The sequence below is a fragment of the Mesocricetus auratus genome, unplaced genomic scaffold (genome assembly GCF_017639785.1).
Source record: "Mesocricetus auratus isolate SY011 unplaced genomic scaffold, BCM_Maur_2.0 Super-Scaffold_100020, whole genome shotgun sequence".
NCBI classification, from domain to species: Eukaryota; Metazoa; Chordata; class Mammalia; order Rodentia; family Cricetidae; genus Mesocricetus; species Mesocricetus auratus.
The window spans coordinates 23,683,954-23,701,017 of record NW_024429201.1 but is presented as its reverse complement, the minus strand read 5'-3'; the positions used below and the strand labels follow the sequence as shown (position 1 = coordinate 23,701,017).

The window sequence follows — 17,064 nt, the reverse complement described above, 5'->3', positions numbered from 1 at the left end:
CTAGCCAGTAAGAAACAAGCAAGGCCAACAGCTTCATAATTAATATAGTCTCCTGTGTGTTTATTTGGGACTGATATGGCTCTGGAACCAGGCTGGCGGGAAGGCTTCCTTTTACAGGTTAGCATAAAAGCCCCTGAAGGAATAAGTGAGCATGATGAAGGCAGTAGTAGAGAGAAGGCGGTGACAATGCTGACCATCAGCACAGATGACACCAACTGCACCTGCATCTGTATCCACAGAACAGCTCACCTATGCTGAGGATGGAGAAAGTTGAATGTAGCATTAGCAAACACTGTGCTAGGACTAACTGCTCACTCCCGGATGCTCCAAGAGCAACAGCTGGTACGGGAAAAGATTGGGGAGAATTTCTAGTTCCTCCCTAAGAGAAGCTCAATCGTCTCCTCCAGCGATGTCTGAACAAGAATTATAGAACTGGCACACACCAGGAGTGAGCATCCTGCAGGCGTCTCCTGCTAGAGTACTATTTTAAAAAGGCAAGCAAGAGAGAGACGAATTGCTAGGAAGTTGCATTTTTTACAGCAACTGGGAGTCAAACTCCTTACCAGAAATGGAAACTCATGTGATATCACTGCACTGCATATGAATTATTAATGTTTATAATCTTTTTTTGCCAATTAGGTATTCAAGAAGGTTCCTGTTGACATCATGTTTGACATCATAATGCTTCATCATTCTAAAAGCTTAATGAAATAAATGATTGCTAGAAAAAGAAAGAGCTCAAGCACACATCTTTTTTGCACTCAGGGGAATACCAGAAGTCAACTAGATAATAAAGACAGTGTTTATAATTGAAGTAAAAAGAGGAAAGAAAAACCTATTGAAACCCACTACTGCTGGAAATAGGACCAAATGGCAAAGCTTTCTTTTCTACTCAAGCAGTCAGAAAGGGAGGAGGAACCACATGGCTGCCAACTATCACATACTCATAGGGCAAAAAAAAATCTCATTCCAAAAAGGAAAAGGAAAATTTTTGACAGAATCATCTCATCCATGTAAGGGCACAGAGCATGTGACCTTTAAGACTGCAAAAGACTACAGAATATTAGTTGGAGGCTAAAGGGATACTATTAAATATTTTGAGGTAATTCTGTGAAAAGAAGTTCTATGGCATTTGCATAAATATACCTGCTCTAATTTCAAATGTATAATTTCTGAGGTTTATGGAATGCAAATTCATGTTGAATCACTGAAGTAACGCCCCCCCCTTCCCAACATTCCTAGCAATGGCTTGGAATAAATTAAGCTCTTATTTGGCCATCTTATTGAGAGTAAAGTGAGTTAAACTTTCCCAGGTCAAGCCTTTTAACACCTAAGCCAAGTAGCATGAGATTTATTTGAGCTTATCGTAATGCTAATAATCAAGACTCGTTTTCCCCATCGGTTTTCACTCCATTTGATTTCCTAGGTAGCCTCTTGAGAAAAGCATGAAGACACAGAAAAATGGTCTCATTCATTATTCTTTTTCTTTCACTAAACAAACACCAAGTTGCCAGGGTTGCCAGGTACTAAAAATGAGTTCCTTGCTACTATGAAAGACAAAAATACATAAGTTTCTCTTGAACAACCAAAACAAAATACCACAGAGTTCATAAGCAGTCACTGCTCTCAAGTACTGCCTCAGGCCTTCAAACTCCCTTTTAAAACCCCAAGTTAAGGATGTTGCTAAAAATAGCTTTTTTAACGCCTTGAAATTTCTTCTAATGCTAACTTTATGTTACTGCTGGCAGGCGACCCAGAAAGCAACAAACAAAAGCAAATTTGGTGCCCACTACATGCCTCTGTAAGAAAAAATAATATCTAATTGAATCCAGGTCTTTACTCTTTAGGTACTGTTAATATTCAAAAGTAGGTAAAGGAACTTATTCCTGGCACATAACAGCAACATATTAAATGGTAGGTCTATGTTAATGGTGTTCACAGTTATTACCAGAGAAACATCACAGCTACTAGTAAACACTGGTTAAATTTTATGTGGCAAAATGAGATTGCAATTGAAAAATGAAATTCGTCAAAAGGCAGCCTGCTATCCCTCCCTCCCTTTCCTCCAGTGTGAGTGCATTTCATCCAGGGACGACCCGGAGCCTCCTCACACTGGGCCAACTGTTGAGCATATTTTTAACTACTAGATATACAATTGTGTCTTTGTCACGGAATCATGGAATGGTCCCTGGTAATCTACTGAGTACATAAGAGCTGTGTCTATCTAACATTAAGAGTTTAAAGGCGGATTTTTTCTCCTGTGCACAATGAGATGTGTCATTGCTCTTCGATTTGTTATAAAGCGATTATCTGACACGATGAATCCCTCTTGGATGTAAAAGTACTTTGAAAACATATGGATGGGCACTGTTGGAATACATTTTCGTCAAGAACTATCTGGAGACTGCTTTAACCTTTCCACACTCTCACGGTCTTCTTCCCCCTGGACGATGTGTATACAGAATCATCATCCTGAGGTGGCTTCCCTGAACTAACAACCACATCCCTCCACGGTGGCTTTGCTGGCATCCCAAACTCTGGCTGGGTTCTCCTTATTATTTCCAGGATACAGTCATCCTAGAGAAACACTACAGTGACAACAGGTTCCACTTGGCTCTCGCCTAGTCCCTTTCTTTAGCTCTTCAAATATAAGCAGCCTATTCATTCACAAATCCCTGCACTGGGCCACCGCGCTGAGCACTCCTTCCAGCCTAGCTGACTTGCAAGTGAAAATCTGAACCCGAGGCTCTCTAACATCCTGGTGCTTAGTCTGCACGACATGCAGATCCAGCTCAGCGCTCAGATTTCATTCAGAGAAACTCGCATGCTCTTGGTGATGCATACCCATCCCTCCAGCTACATCCATTGGACCACAGGCTGCCCTCCCTCAGCAAGAAACAGGCCGCCCCAACAGCTTTCCTCCGCGCTGAGCTCCACCTGTCCCCACCCCAAGACCAGCTAGGGTTGGGTCCCAGGCACCCTCCAGATTCTTTTCTTCCCAATTCCCTGGGCCTTCACCACCCACAAAAAATGAAAAGTAAACTCCTCCTTAGCGACACGCTCCCCCAATCGATCTCCCAACTCCGCCACGAGGCCCCTACCCGATGCTGACCCGACGACAGTCCCCCAACAGCTTGCATTTACCTTGACACTGGTGTAGCTGGTCTGGGTCTCGGCCTCAGCGCTGCTGCAGCAGTGACGCCTCCGGCCCCGGCAGGTGGTCACAGCTGGCCCCGAGGACCCCGTGCTACTGCCACTGCCCAGCTCAGCCCGGGACCTACGGACTCGGACAGCGCCCGGAGGTCCCGCCGCGTGACTCGGGGGCATGGCGTCGGCGGCGTCGGTCTGCACGAAGAGGCCGTGCAGGGGCGCCGTGGGGCCCTGCGACAGGCTGCTGGTCTGGCGGGGCGAGTTGGACTCATCTGAGTCCCGGCAGTAGATCACGCCGCTCTGTGAGACATGGATGCTGGGGGTGCAGCCCATCCCTCAGCCGGAATCCCCAGCGCGCACCCGCCCGCGCCCCCGGGCCACCCAGACTCCTAGCTCCCTCGGCCACCTGCAGTGAGGGGGCGGGCACGGTGACGGTGGCGTCGCCCAGACTGCTCGCCCCCCAGCCTGGGTGGCCACCGCTCTGTCGGGCTCGCCTCCGTGCCCCCTGGCTAGCGTCCGGGGGCAGCACGCGTCACCCCAACTTTCCCTCCCGGGCCATCTTCCTCCTGGAGCGGCAGAGCGCGCGCACACACACGGCCCGCGCGCCCCAGCGGCCGCCACCCTCCCCGCCGCAGCGCCCCAAACGCGCGCCCCGCGCCTCCGCCCTCCGCTCCGCTCCGCCTGCGCCTCGGCCCGCACCGCCCAGCTCCCCACGCCCGCCCGAGCCAGGGCACCCGCCCGACCGCCCGCCGGCTCTGTCCCCCCCACTTTCAATCTTCGCATGTCCCCTTCCCGTCTCGGTCCTCTTCGGGTCCCCAAGGGGCCACCTCATTGCACTCTGCTCCGTGTCGCGCACTGCCTGGCATCATACCTTAGAGCCTTTCCCAGCTCCTGGCTTCCCAGAGGCCTTGTCCCTACCGGGACCCCATGTCTACATGGCCCCCTAGTGCCCTAGCCACTTTCCCCCTAGTCTGCACAAGCCCTAGCCTTCTGGGTAAGTCTCAAAAACACATTTTCAACCCTATCCCTGACTTGTCACCTGGATGCCCTTCCAAATTACCAGGAACATAAAACTCAGGTCTACCAAGCCCATTGATTGGCTTGTCAACACAACTTGAGGAGTTAAGAGACCCAATTATTGAATAGTTGTATCTTCTTTCTCTTCAATCCCACCAGCGCTCCCCTCCCCCACATACTAGCTCCTAGGATTCCGCTGGGTGGTGGCCCAGCCTACATAAAAAGCCCATTCCCTGTCTTCTTATCCTCGGAAGTCCATGCCAAGAGATGGGCTGTCCCACTGGGGAATACATCCTCATTTCCGTGAAAGATCCAAGGCAAGAACAGAAAGCTGTCTGCAAGTGGTTTTGTTGTCGTTGCTGCTGCTGTTTTGTTCAGTTGTTTGTTTTGTTGTTTGTGTTTTGTTTGGGATTTTGTCGTGGTTGTTATTTGTATTTTGCTTTCTCCCCTAGTTCTCAGCTCTCCTCTGGGAGTCACTTCCGCCTCACCAGCCTCACTCTGCTCTTCTTGCGCCCCGGTTGGGCAATCCAAAATGGCCTCCTTCAGTCCCCTCAGTGAGGTTCACACTGGTTGAACGCCACTGTAGAGGAGAACGTTTTTAGAAGCAACTATGCCGTGCAATTGTCTAGTGGAAATCCATGCTCTATTGCCCACTTACTCATGGGTCCCTTCAGTAAACTCTGCCACACCACAGTGGCACAAGGGGGACAGAAAAATGGTCTGAGCAAGGACTTCATTTAGACTTCTGTAAGGACAAATTCCAGCGCAAAATACAAAGAAGTATCCAGTTCAAAACGACATCCTTTCCCTCATCTCATCAACCCTTAGAGTGACTGGAGGAAGACGTCAGAAAGACAATATAGACATCCCTCCACATCTGAAGGCTGAGCCCGGTATGGTGGTTTACACCTTAAGTCTACAAACTGGGAGGCTGAGGCAGAGGATTCCACACAAGGTCAAGGCCAGTCTGGTCCCCATGAGCTCTAGACCAGTCACTCCACAGGGTGAGACCCCTATCTCCAAACAAAAAGGAACACCGCCACATCCCAAGTGCAGATAGGGAGAGCTGACCTTATCCTGCTTTTGCTTTGCACCTCAGTTTAGCTGTCACTCTTCATTTTAATGACATAATTTTAAAAAGTCCTTCTCCAGTTAATTTGGGGGAAATCCCTGTTGTGCTTTCTGTAATGGGCAGGGAAACAGCTCAAGGATTTTCCAGTGGCCTGAACTCCCCAACAAACATTGAGGTAGTGTTTGGCAAGTAATTAGTTAATGGGGTGTCTTGAAAGAAACACCTGGAGAACAGATAGGGAAGTAACTTCTAAACTGAGGGTGAACTGACCTGGCCTTGGGCATCCTGCAAGGATGGTTTTGATACTCAAATGATGCTTCAGAGAGGTCCTAAGGTGGGGCTGTGCAGAGGGAGCAATATACATCCAGTAGGTCACTCATTCGTACCAACTATGTCAGTGACCTTGGACAACACACCCTGTCCCTTATAAAAGGGCAACAGAGCCTGGGTTTCCTGCCCACAGCATGCCCAGCAGCTGGGGGAATCAGTCAGAGCCCTTCTTTCCTGACATCCCCTGCACATTGACGGGGCGCCATACAGATAAGAATGCCACATTACAGGAGGACAATCATTCCCTTAAAGCTAAATCTGATAGTTACCATCTGTAACAGGTTGTCTTTCCTTCTTTCTTTCTTTCCTTCTTTCTTTCAGGATACTAACCAGCTCCCAAATAATGACATGGAGACTTATTATTACTTTTGAATGTTTGACCTAGTTTAGACATGTTTCTGGGTAGCTCTTTTAACTTAACCTGTTTCTCTTTATCTACCTTTTGCCTTGGGGCTTTTTACCTTCTTTGTTTCTTTCTGTGTATCTTTCAAGATTTCTCTGTGTCTGACTGGGTGACTGGCATCTGCATGGCTTCTTGTCCTGGGTGTGCCCCTTGTTCTCTCCTCCTCCTCCTCTTCCTCCTCCTCCTTCTCTCATTCTTCGTTTTTGTTTCTCTCCTCCCAAGCCTAGATTTTTTTTCTCCTATTTATTCTAGTTGACTGCCAGCGATGGGGGAGGCCCTTTTGTATGCTGTGAATATAATGTTTCCCTTATTGGTTGATGGGTAAAGCTGTTTCAGCCAATGGACAGGTAGGATATAGCCAGGCAGGAAGTATAGGCGGGGCTACCAGACTAAAAGAAGGATGGGAAGAGGAAGGCAGAGAAGAACATCCAGAGAAGATAAGACACTGGGTATTCTCAGGTAGGAATAAATAGATTAATAGTTATGGGTTAATAATTAAGAGAGAGCTAGCCAATAAGCCTAAGCCATTGGCCAAACAGCTTATAATTAATATAAGCCTCTGTGTGTTTATTTGGGACTAAACAGCTGCAGGACCAGGTGGGACAGAAACCTCCATCTACATACCAGCCCCTCCTATCCTTTCTCTTGCCTAGCTATCGGCCATTCACCTTTTTATTAGACCAATCATGTGTCTTGGGCAGTCAGGGTGAGACAAATGCAGCACATCTTTACATAAACAAATGCAGCATCAACAAAAAGTAACACACCTTTACACAGTTACAGTAATATTCTGCAGCATAACCAAATGTAACACATCTTTGCCTAGTTAAAATAATATTCCACAATAATCATCTGCCTTTCATCAAATGCATCATTCAGGAATGAGCAAACAATAGCAGAGTTATATTATAAGACCCCCCAAATCTCCATCCAAGCTCCTGGTGTAATGTTATTATTCCTCAGGTAATTCCTACACACCCATCTTCACCATCATCCTTCATGAAACTGAGCATCATATACTTCTCATGCCACCCATGTTCAGAGTTTTCTCAAGGAATTACTCAATGAAACTACCCATTGAAAAGAAAAGTGCCTGTGACGCTTTGGGAGGCTAAACTGTGATAATAACACAAATTATACCCTGTCTTCTGGTAGAGAGCATTAAGAGATGACTCACGATGACACAGACATCCAGAAACAAATTTAGGTTGAACTTATACATTGTAAAAGATGAGTAAGCCTCGAGAGAGGTGACCTCAATGTAGCTAGTGAATAGTGGATTCACTGAACATTTCATATGGGCACCAGGTCCTTTGGTTGAATGTAACTCCTCCATGGGATAGAAGTCAGAGGGAAAAGTATTTTAGGTATCCATTTACATCTCATTTCCAAAGCAGCCAGTAACCCAGACACAGCTTCCACCTCCAATTCTGGCTTGGTGAAAGAATATATATAATCTCCGAGTGTTCTCAGTGGGAATGTGTGCCCTGACCCCATGACAGGGACAGATCTAATCTCATGACTGAGACGTACGGGAATATTCAATGGAGAAGAAATAAGCTGAAATCATATCTCCAGCTGAGTTCTTAGCCTGGACACTGGCCTCAGGAAGTGATTTCTGAACTGAATCCCCTTCAAGGACACAGTACAACCCAGTGCGACAACTGTGTCTGCTTGTTCAGACACTGCAGCTGTCATTCAGGCCCAAGTTGTAAAATAAGGTCAAGAAAAACCAACATTATAAAAGGAAATTAATTAAAGTGAGAAAATTTTAGTAGCAATGTCCAAGAAACAAGTCTAAAGAAAGCTAACAGAATAAAAAAAAAAGGACTTAAAAAGAAAGAAGAAATTTAGCTCGTGTTCAAGGTCAGCTGAGAGGCTTTTATATTTTATAATGATATTAAGTAAGAGCTTGCTGCAGGGTTATGGCCCAGAGCACTGCGAGATCCTGAAGAATTAAGGCCCATTCCACTTCTAAAATGGAATGAACCTCCCAGAATTCCTCTCGAGGAGTGGAAAATGTGATTAATACATTTTGAATCACTTTTAACCACAAAGGTTAAAAAAAAAAAAAACATAGCCATCTAATTGATCTTTAGATAACAAAACATTTAATCAACTTATCAACCATACAGAACTTCTGGGTTCAGACAATGTTCCTCATGGGAGAGCCTTGGAATCTAAATACCTGACAGGTCAAATGACACCGTTTATTAGGCAACCCAGCCTGGCAGAAGGTTCACTGAACTCAGAAGGGTCACTCTGAAACCTGACTCTGTGTAACCTTGGGGAAGTCATTTAACCTCTGAGCTGCAATTTCCTGCATAACCTCTGACACTGGGATGCTGAGAACTTCTCATCTTCTTATGAAATGAGTTTTAATTTAAAATCCTGGGCTTTTTTTTCTTTAAGCTGAGAGAACAGTTGCAAGCCTGGAGGCACATCAGAATCACCCAGAAGAATTTGTCAGAAATACAGTAGTTCCCCATCCAGGTGTTCAGGGATGACCCAGCACCTGCCATTTCTGAGAAGGTGAATCTAGTATTGTTGTCCTCAGCCTGCTTTGCAGACCACACAAGGCAAACGGCTGAAGTCTTTACAAGTACCTGCAGTACCCACACAATGAGGGTGCTCCCCCATTTCAGGATGAGCATTCTACCCTTACTCTTTCTGCTCCAACTAAAGTTGGCTAGACAGGCATTGCAAAAGAAAGAGCCAAAACACATGGTGGCTTGAGGCTGGTGGTCTTGGAGCTCACTAGAGCAGGACACCAGACCCCAAAGGCACTCCACGTCAACGGGCCCAACATGGCTGATGTGGATGGCTACAAAGTGCTGCATGGTAATACCATCTCTATAACCTTCAAAAGTGCCTATCTCATCAAGTGTCTGATGCCACATCAGGAGAATCTTATGAGTTCAGAAAGGGAGTAAGCAGTGCTATGGGGGAAATTCATACCCATTCCTAGACCCCCCCTGCTGCTTTCTCAATTCAACTCATGATGATCTATCCCCTCCATCAGTCTGACATCAAAGTAAACATCCAAAATACCACAATGCCACCCTCTTTTACTGTGCTGACCCTTTCAGTTGTACTTTTGTAAATTTTGCAGAAAATTCCTTCCTAATGTATCTTCTCTTCCAATTCTTTCTTTGATGTGGACAAGAACCTGGAAACCCTGGGCAGAGGTCTCAACTGGCTGTCTTCCTCCTAAGACACCCAGCCAGGCTTCATACTGTTTGCCCAGAAGGGCTAGTTCACTAGGTCCTGTGCCCTCTGCCAGTCATGCACTCTTCATACTTGCAATGGCTAACTTCCTCCCTTCCTTAAGTCTCTTATGAAATGTCCCCTACCCCATGTTTTCTGTCCTCAACCCCTATTTAAACCTTCAGTTGACATTTACCCACAGTCACTGTGACCCTCCTGAATCCCTTTGGCCTGAAATTTTTCTTGTTTCATAGCATGTCACCTTTCATTTTACTTTATAATTAGCTCATTTGTAATATTTACTATCTTTTCTCTTTAAAATCTAGGCTCTCCATAGGCAGGACTTATTTTTTTTGGAACTCCTATGTTTGTTGTATCAGTGCCTAACATACAGCTGTGTACTCAAATATTTGTTCAATGAAGAATGAATTTTTTTTGCCTCCTGATCTCTTAACTGTCACAGATCAAAATTAAAGGAGTTATTGTTTTAAGTAAGAAATTTCATGTTCTGTGACTATAGCTTTTAAAGTCAATGAAAGTGTTTAACTTGAAAAATTATTTTAGAAACAAAAGTCATCTGTATAGATTATTATATCAGTGCTATTTATAGTAATGAAGTGTGAAAATATCTATACATCAAACACTTAAGGAAAAGCTCAGCAAACTGCACTGCTGTGTCTAACTAGCACTATTTCAATATGTTTAAATGACAATTAGATTTAAAAGCAATATAATATACATATCTCAGTTACAAATATGGAAAAATATATGTATTACTGAGGTTCATAAGTTAATGTCAAATGTGATCTAAAAGTTGCATTAAGAAAATCTAATGAGTTAGTGTCATATTACCTAATTGTCTTCTTAAAAAAATGACAAGTTATCTTCTTTGGGCTTTCATTAATAATTTTTTCCATCACATAAGGAGAAAGATGGTAGGAGAAGAATGAAAAGAATAAGAAATAGAGATGGAGAAATGAATGGATGCACACTTATAGAATAAACACAGAACCAGACCCACAAATACACAGAGTGAGAGACAAAGAAAGACATATGCAGACATTTTTAGGTGGAATATTCCTAGCTGGTACATTTATAGATGAAGCTTTGAAAAAAAGAAAAATATGTTGTATTTTTAATTATGCTTGCATCACTTTTAGATTTTTTTCAAAGACTAAATGAAATTAAGGAAAGGATTTGGCCATAGGACAGATCTTTCTTGCCAACTGTAAAAAATGAAAACAGAAAATGTAGGAAGAAAGTCAGCTAACATCTCTGACTTCCTTAGGTCAACACAAGCAAACCTGCAGAGCAATGAGTCCTGGGCCCTGATCTGCATAGTACAAAAGTGATCTGCTCTTCCCAGTCACAAGAAAACCACAAGGAAAGGGCTGGACCAGCTCCCAGGAAGAATTCTAGAATCCCTTAGCTCTTTGTTTCCAGGTTCTCTTGGGCCCAAGCAATCTGGCTATGAAGGATGGAACAGTCATTTCCAAATGTCTTGTAAATATATTTCACAGAAATGTCCAAGATATAAAAAGATATTTAAATGAAACTCAGGGTAGAGGTCACTCCACAGAGGATCTTCCAGAGTAGCCACAGACTTAGGACTTACAGGAAACAGAAATGTATAAGGTACAAGAGCAACAAAATGGGTGGTACCATCCCTCAGTTCTTTTCTGGTCACTGAGGTAATTGGGAAAGGCTTTCTAGAGGAAGAGGGATAGGGCGACTAACCAATCAGAGGAAATCAGGGTGAGCAAAAGCACAGAGACACAGCTAACCTTGATGGAGGTAAAGGCCATGAACACACAGGACAATGAGACGGTGACTCCTGAGCTCAGGATGATGAACCCAAAGGGGAAGGAGAAAGAAAATGGCAGGTGCTGAAACTGCCCTTCTCTGTAGGAGTGGCTTCCTTCACAGAACCACTCTATGTGAAAATCTATATTGAGAAAACAAATCTATTGTCTAGCTAAAGATACCATTTGCGAAGGGATTTAATGTTGGCTTTCATTCAACATGGCTCCTTAAATATTCATATAGAGTCCTTGAGTTTTTACACTTTCTGAACCCAGGTATATATTTTTAATTCACATAAAAATTTTTTGGTACATATATTATGCAAAGCAAGATGCAATGCATATTTGTGTATGTGCAAAGCACATAAGTAGAAGATTTCATAAATACTTCATGGGTAAGATTTAAAAGTCTGGGTTCGTTCAGATCTCCTAGTTTGTTTTCTATTGCTGTACTAAGCATCATGGTCAAAGCTATCTTGGTGAGGAAAGGTTTATTTCCTCATACCCATTCCAACCACTGCCAATTATTAATAGAAGTCAGGGCAGGACCTCAAGGCAGGAACCTAGAGATAGGAACTGAAACAGGGACCATGGAGGAACACCACTTGCTGGCTTACTCCCCATGGCTTGCTCAGCCTGCTTTCTTAAAACAACTCAGGACCACCTACCAGGGATGGTACCGCCCACAGTGGGCTGGACCCTCCTACATCAATCATTTATCAAGAAAATGTCCCATACACTTGCCTACAGGCCTTTCTGATGGAGGCATTTTCTCAACTGAGGTTCCCTCTCTCCAGAAAACTCCAGTTTATGTCAGGTTGATCAGTGCACCAGGTATTGTGGCTTCATCCCAGCACTGGAGGAGGAGGCTGAAGCAGGAAAACTGGTGTAAATTCAAGGCCAGCCAAGGTTGCATAGTAAGTTCCAGAACAGCCATCCTGGGCTAAAGAGTGAGACTCGGAAAACAAACAAGCAGAAAACAGCAAGCAAACAGGTCCAGGTTTCTGAGTAAGCCCTCCCCTGCCAGGATGCACATCTTGATAGGTACACCATTTACTCCAAACAAAAATATCATCCATTCATTCAGCAAATACTTACTGAGAGCCTACTATGTGATAGATGGTAACTCTGCACCACAGAATAAGGAGGCAATTGTCACAATTTCCATAAATTTAGACCACTTGTGGTGGAAGATTAGCAAAATAAGCAATAAATTCTCTGGGAGTGGCGAAGGTATCTAGGAGCACTGAAATATATTAAAGAGGCCTGGCATGCTGGGTTCATGCCTAAAATCCCATCATTTAGGCAAAGGCAAGAAAATCGTTGCAAATTCAAGGTTGATTTGGCCTCCACAATGAGTTTCAGACCTGCTAGATTATACAATAAGACTCTGACTATAAACAACTAAACAAATAAAGTTGATTTGATAGATTATGGGGTATTTAGGCCATGATTATCAGAGAGAGAACTTTATCAAATACGATCTTCCTTCATTCCTTTTTCATCTTCCCATCTATATACCAAGAACACTGAGCACCACCACTATGCAGGACTCTATGAGAGGAGTACAATCCAGGCAGGAACACAGATCTGTATATATAAGTGTGTTCACACTTGCTATGAGATAAAAATCCTAGCTCAGAAAGAACTGCAAGATTGCATGGCAGAGACCTGACTTCTTGGGTGTGGTTCCTCAAAGAAAGGGTAGGATTTGAATAACTAGGAAAAGAGAGCATTACAGAAGACCTCCATGAAGACCTAGAGGTGGGAACATTTGCTGAATACTTGAAAAAAATAAAAGAGGTAGCTTAAAATTCCTTGTGGTGGGGGGTCATTGGAACAATGCTTGCCAAAATCAGGGGGTCTTGCCCTACCTCTCACTGACCCTGGAATAGATGAACACTGCAGCAGGATAGCTGGTCCTGCCCCCCATGGGAAAGCACTCGGTAGAGGTGACCCTATCCCTCACCAATGGCAGTGGAGAGCTAGCCCCTGAAAGCATAGGCCTAGCTGGCTCTGCCCCTTGACTAAGGGGGTGATCCCAGTGGCCTGGACCAACCAGCTCAGCTACCACCTAGACCTACGTCCTGGGCCTTGGCTTGGCCCACCCTAACCTCTACCCCATCTATGACCTGCTGGAGTATGAGAAGGGACTGGTCCTGTGAAAGATGGTCATAGAATCTCTATGGCTGGGGCAACAGCAGGCTATCCAAGACGACTTGCAGTAAGGGTCCAGTATGGACTCTGTGCCAGAGGCCTTGAACCAGACCAAGGACTCACTGCAATGAACATTTTGTGGGTGGGGCTAATAGGACAAAAGGGTATACTTCATGACACAATGCAGCTCCCGATGCCACTAGGATGTACAAAGACGTGTTGGAAAGATGGAGGAGTCGGGTGGGTTTTTTACAGTTAATTTTGGGGGGTTCTTTTAGAGAGGCATATTGCAGGGGTGAGGGGTAGAATTAGGTTCATGATGTGAAATTCCCAAAGAATCAATAAAGAATTATATTTTGAAGAATACCTTGTGATGAAACCACTAAGCAGCACAAAGCACTGCACAAATGGCTAAAGCCTGTTATGATGATGTTTGGTGGTATTTGGTGTTGTCATGGGTTGTGTGTCTTAGTTGGTGTTATTGGAGCTAACCCAGTTACACTATTATCACCAAGGAACCACATGCCAGACCACAGAGCTTGGCTACATTCTAGACATGAGAATCACTCTGGTTTTTAATAAAACTAAAGGGCTATTTGACCAAGATGAAAATCACCGCATGTTCGCTGGCTGGCCTGAAGGGAGTCGGGAGTGAGGTCAATGAAGAGTTAGACTAATCCAGACATGGGGCAGTAGAAATCTTTACAGACCAAATAGTGTTCTCCCAGATCCACATGCTAAAACCCTACCCCCAAGGTGATAATGACTGAATTAATTACCTTAGGGGGGTAATAATGTTAAAAAGAGGTCATAAAAGTAGGGGTCAAACCCAGTAAGACTGCTGTTCTTTTAAGAAAAGAGACCCCAACACTGCTGGCACACGCTGAGGAAGGAGTCTGCCAATTCATACAGGGAAGGAGCGTTTAAGGCAAACATTGGAGCCTGAATGTCAAATTCCCCGTGTTTGCACTCCGATCTGGGAGTTCTAGACTCCTGATTTGTGAAAAAGTAAATTTCTATTGTATAAACCACCCAATCTGTGGCATCTTGTTGAAACAGTCTTAGCATACTGAGCTAATATAATAATGTGGGATAGATGGATTTGTAAGACTAAAAATAAAGGAGGAAAGGGATTCGGCAGATCTCAGTGTGACTGGATCCCTGGGATCTGGTGTCTGATTAGACAAGGGGCGAGGAACCTGTGTTCTCCAAAGCAACTGCAAAATTCCCAGCTGTGAGAGCTAGAACAAAGTGCATATGAGAATGTCAAGCACTCCTGTAAGAAACTACACCTGTACACACAGTGGGCGCTTCTCCTGCATCTGCAGTCTGTAAGAAACTACACCTGTACACACAGTGGGCGCTTCTCCTGCATCTGCAGTCTGTAAGAAACTACACCTGTACACACAGTGGGCGCTTCTCCTGCATCTGCAGTCTGTAAGAAACTACACCTGTACACACAGTGGGCGCTTCTCCTGCATCTGCAGTCTGTAAGAAACTACACCTGTACACACAGTGGGCGCTTCTCCTGCATCTGCAGTCTTGCGGAGCCCAGAAGTTTGAGTCTAGAAACCAGAAAGCATTCACTCAACACCAGAGCTGACATTTGTCCCCAGAACAGGACTAGAAGCTGAGACAAGACATCAAGAAGGTCTTTTGTACCTACTGCTGAGACTGGAGAATTTACGACTAGGAAGGGAAAACACTCAGCACCGTCAGAAGAGGGCAGAAAGGTAGGCATGTAGGGCTCCAAGGTACTCCTTGTCAGCTAACAAGTGCATGGCCCACCCTTTGCCTGAGAGACTAAGAAAGACATCTCTTTGCCAAGACTTCCTTGGGCTTCCCTACAAGCAGACACACCCAGGGATGTTAGTTTCTTGCTTCCTGTTTGGATTGCTAAAGTCAGCCTTGGAGAGTTGGAACAGCTTTTAATCCCTCAAGGCTGCAACTCAGCCCAGGGGCCCTGCATTAGCACCTCCTGTGGATCCTGTGTAATCCTCTTACTTTGGCTGCTGGAGCAGCCTGGCAGCCATAGAAGCCTTCCTTCTGACAGGAAGTGTCTTCCTTTTGGAATTTGACATTTGCTCTGCATCATGGCACTTCCGGCACTTTCCAGTGGCATAGCACTAAATGTCTCCAAGGCAACAGGAGTTGGGGCATGACTGATAACTTCTTCATATCATGGACAGAAATAGATGAAGTCACATGGAAGAGAGCTTTCTGGGTTCTCCAAACCAGTGACAACCAAACTTTAGCATACATCAGAGTGGGTGATCTGCTAAAACACAGATTGCAAGGCCAGAGAATGTGCCTTTCTGATTCCTTCCTGAGTGGCAGGACTGCCACTTACTCAAGATCACACTTGGAAAATCACTTCCGTACTCAAGATGTTACAAACAAAAGCAGTGGCTGCAGCAAAAATCCTCACTCGAGATATTTGATTTTCTGAGACAAAACTTGTGCTTGGAGCTGAAGCTCCCTTCTAGAGGATTGCTTTAGAACAGTGTAAGATGAAGGGTGAGGGCATGGTAGACTTGGGGTGTCTACAGACACCCTTCCTGCTCTCTGGAAGTGTATCTGAGGAGGACTGGTTTACTCACAGAAGTCGGGGCTGGAGAGATGGCTCAGTGTTTAAGACTACTGGCTGTACTTCCAGTGGATCCCCACGGTTCAATTCCCAGCAGCTCATGCCTGTCTGTAACTCCATTTCCAGGGTATAAGATACCCTCACACAGACATATGTGCAGGCAAAACACCAATGCTCATAAAATAAAAATAAATTACTCACAGAAGTCAATATGATAATAATATACACATCAGCAATGCATTCCCAGTAGAGCACTTGATTTCATTTTTCTTACTATAAATGATTCAAATCTAGGAAGACACTGTTTTAGGAACAATAAAGTTTTTTGTTAAAAAAAAAAAAAGGCCTGGGGGGGATTGGGAAGAGGAGAGATAGTGTGTAAATTTGGTCCAGCGTATAGACACAAAGCAGATAAAATTATTTTCATAATTCTAGCCACCATGAGGGAATAGCTCATTAGCAATGGTTTTGAACTTTACTTGCCTTATTTTTCTAGGCTGCTCTTGTGCTGGTGTCTTTAGATATGCAAATTTTCAACACTTCTACTCTGTTTACCATTGACCTGAACTCCTACCTGGCATGGTTAATTGCTTGCTTTCTCTAAGCATTGAGTCACCCACCTTTAGAAACAAAACCCCACATAAGCCTTTAAGAAAAAAATGAGCCCAGCACTCTGTGCACAATGCATCTCTTACTGAGATCTCAAAGCTTTCGTATCAGTGAATCAGGAAGTCATAAGCAACGCCTACCTCTCCTCCTCAGGTCCCAGTGACGAACCAAGGTACAATTCCATCAAAGTTTACTCTGGGGAACCAATGAGTTTATAGGAGTTACTTATAGAACAAAAGTGAGGGGTTACTTATGGGAATGGGAATGTTCCTTGTAAAAGCTAACACCAGAACAACTTTCCTAGACCCACATAGATTAAGCCTTCCTCCTCTAGTCTTCCAAAGTCTACATTTCTAGTCATTCCCCAAGGCCACTGTAGTCAGGACAATGTTGCATACAACAGGTGGGAAGAGCTCACAGGTGAAGGTCCTGTGACCCTACCTGTCCCCTTATGAGGAGATGTAAACAGTCAACAAACCCAGCTGGGGTGGTCTTTTGAAAGTGGGTACAGCCTAACTCCACAAGATAGCAATTGTTTAGCTAAGGTAATATTCCTATACAGTGCCAGCATAAACATTAGCTTATTAGCTTAAACACACACACACACACACACACAGAGAGAGAGGTGGGGAGGAAGAGAGGGAGGGAGGGAGAGAGAGAGAGAGAGAGAGAGAGAGAGAGAGAGAGAGAGAGAGAGAGAGAGAGAGAGAGAGAGAGAGAGAGAGAGAGA

General features: G+C 44.5%; 1 protein-coding gene across 11 annotated transcripts in view; it reads right to left on the bottom strand.

Annotated features, from left to right (window-relative positions):
* The window catches only part of Pde8b (phosphodiesterase 8B), a 227,815-nt gene that overhangs the window by 195,930 nt on the left and 14,821 nt on the right, over window positions 1–17,064 (bottom strand). For 5 of the 11 annotated variants that reach the window (XM_040729125.1, XM_040729127.1, XM_021223232.2 and 2 more), the window contains exon 1: window positions 3,145–3,755. The exons of 3 other annotated variants lie outside the window; for them this stretch is intronic. In XM_040729125.1, coding sequence (XP_040585059.1) covers window positions 3,145–3,483 — 339 coding nt within the window. In that variant the 5' untranslated portion in view covers window positions 3,484–3,755. Of the gene's footprint in view, window positions 1–3,144; window positions 3,757–17,064 lie in introns of those variants that run through there. 3 more of the 11 variants (XM_005065638.4, XM_013126213.3, XM_040729126.1) reach the window with 2 other exon arrangements.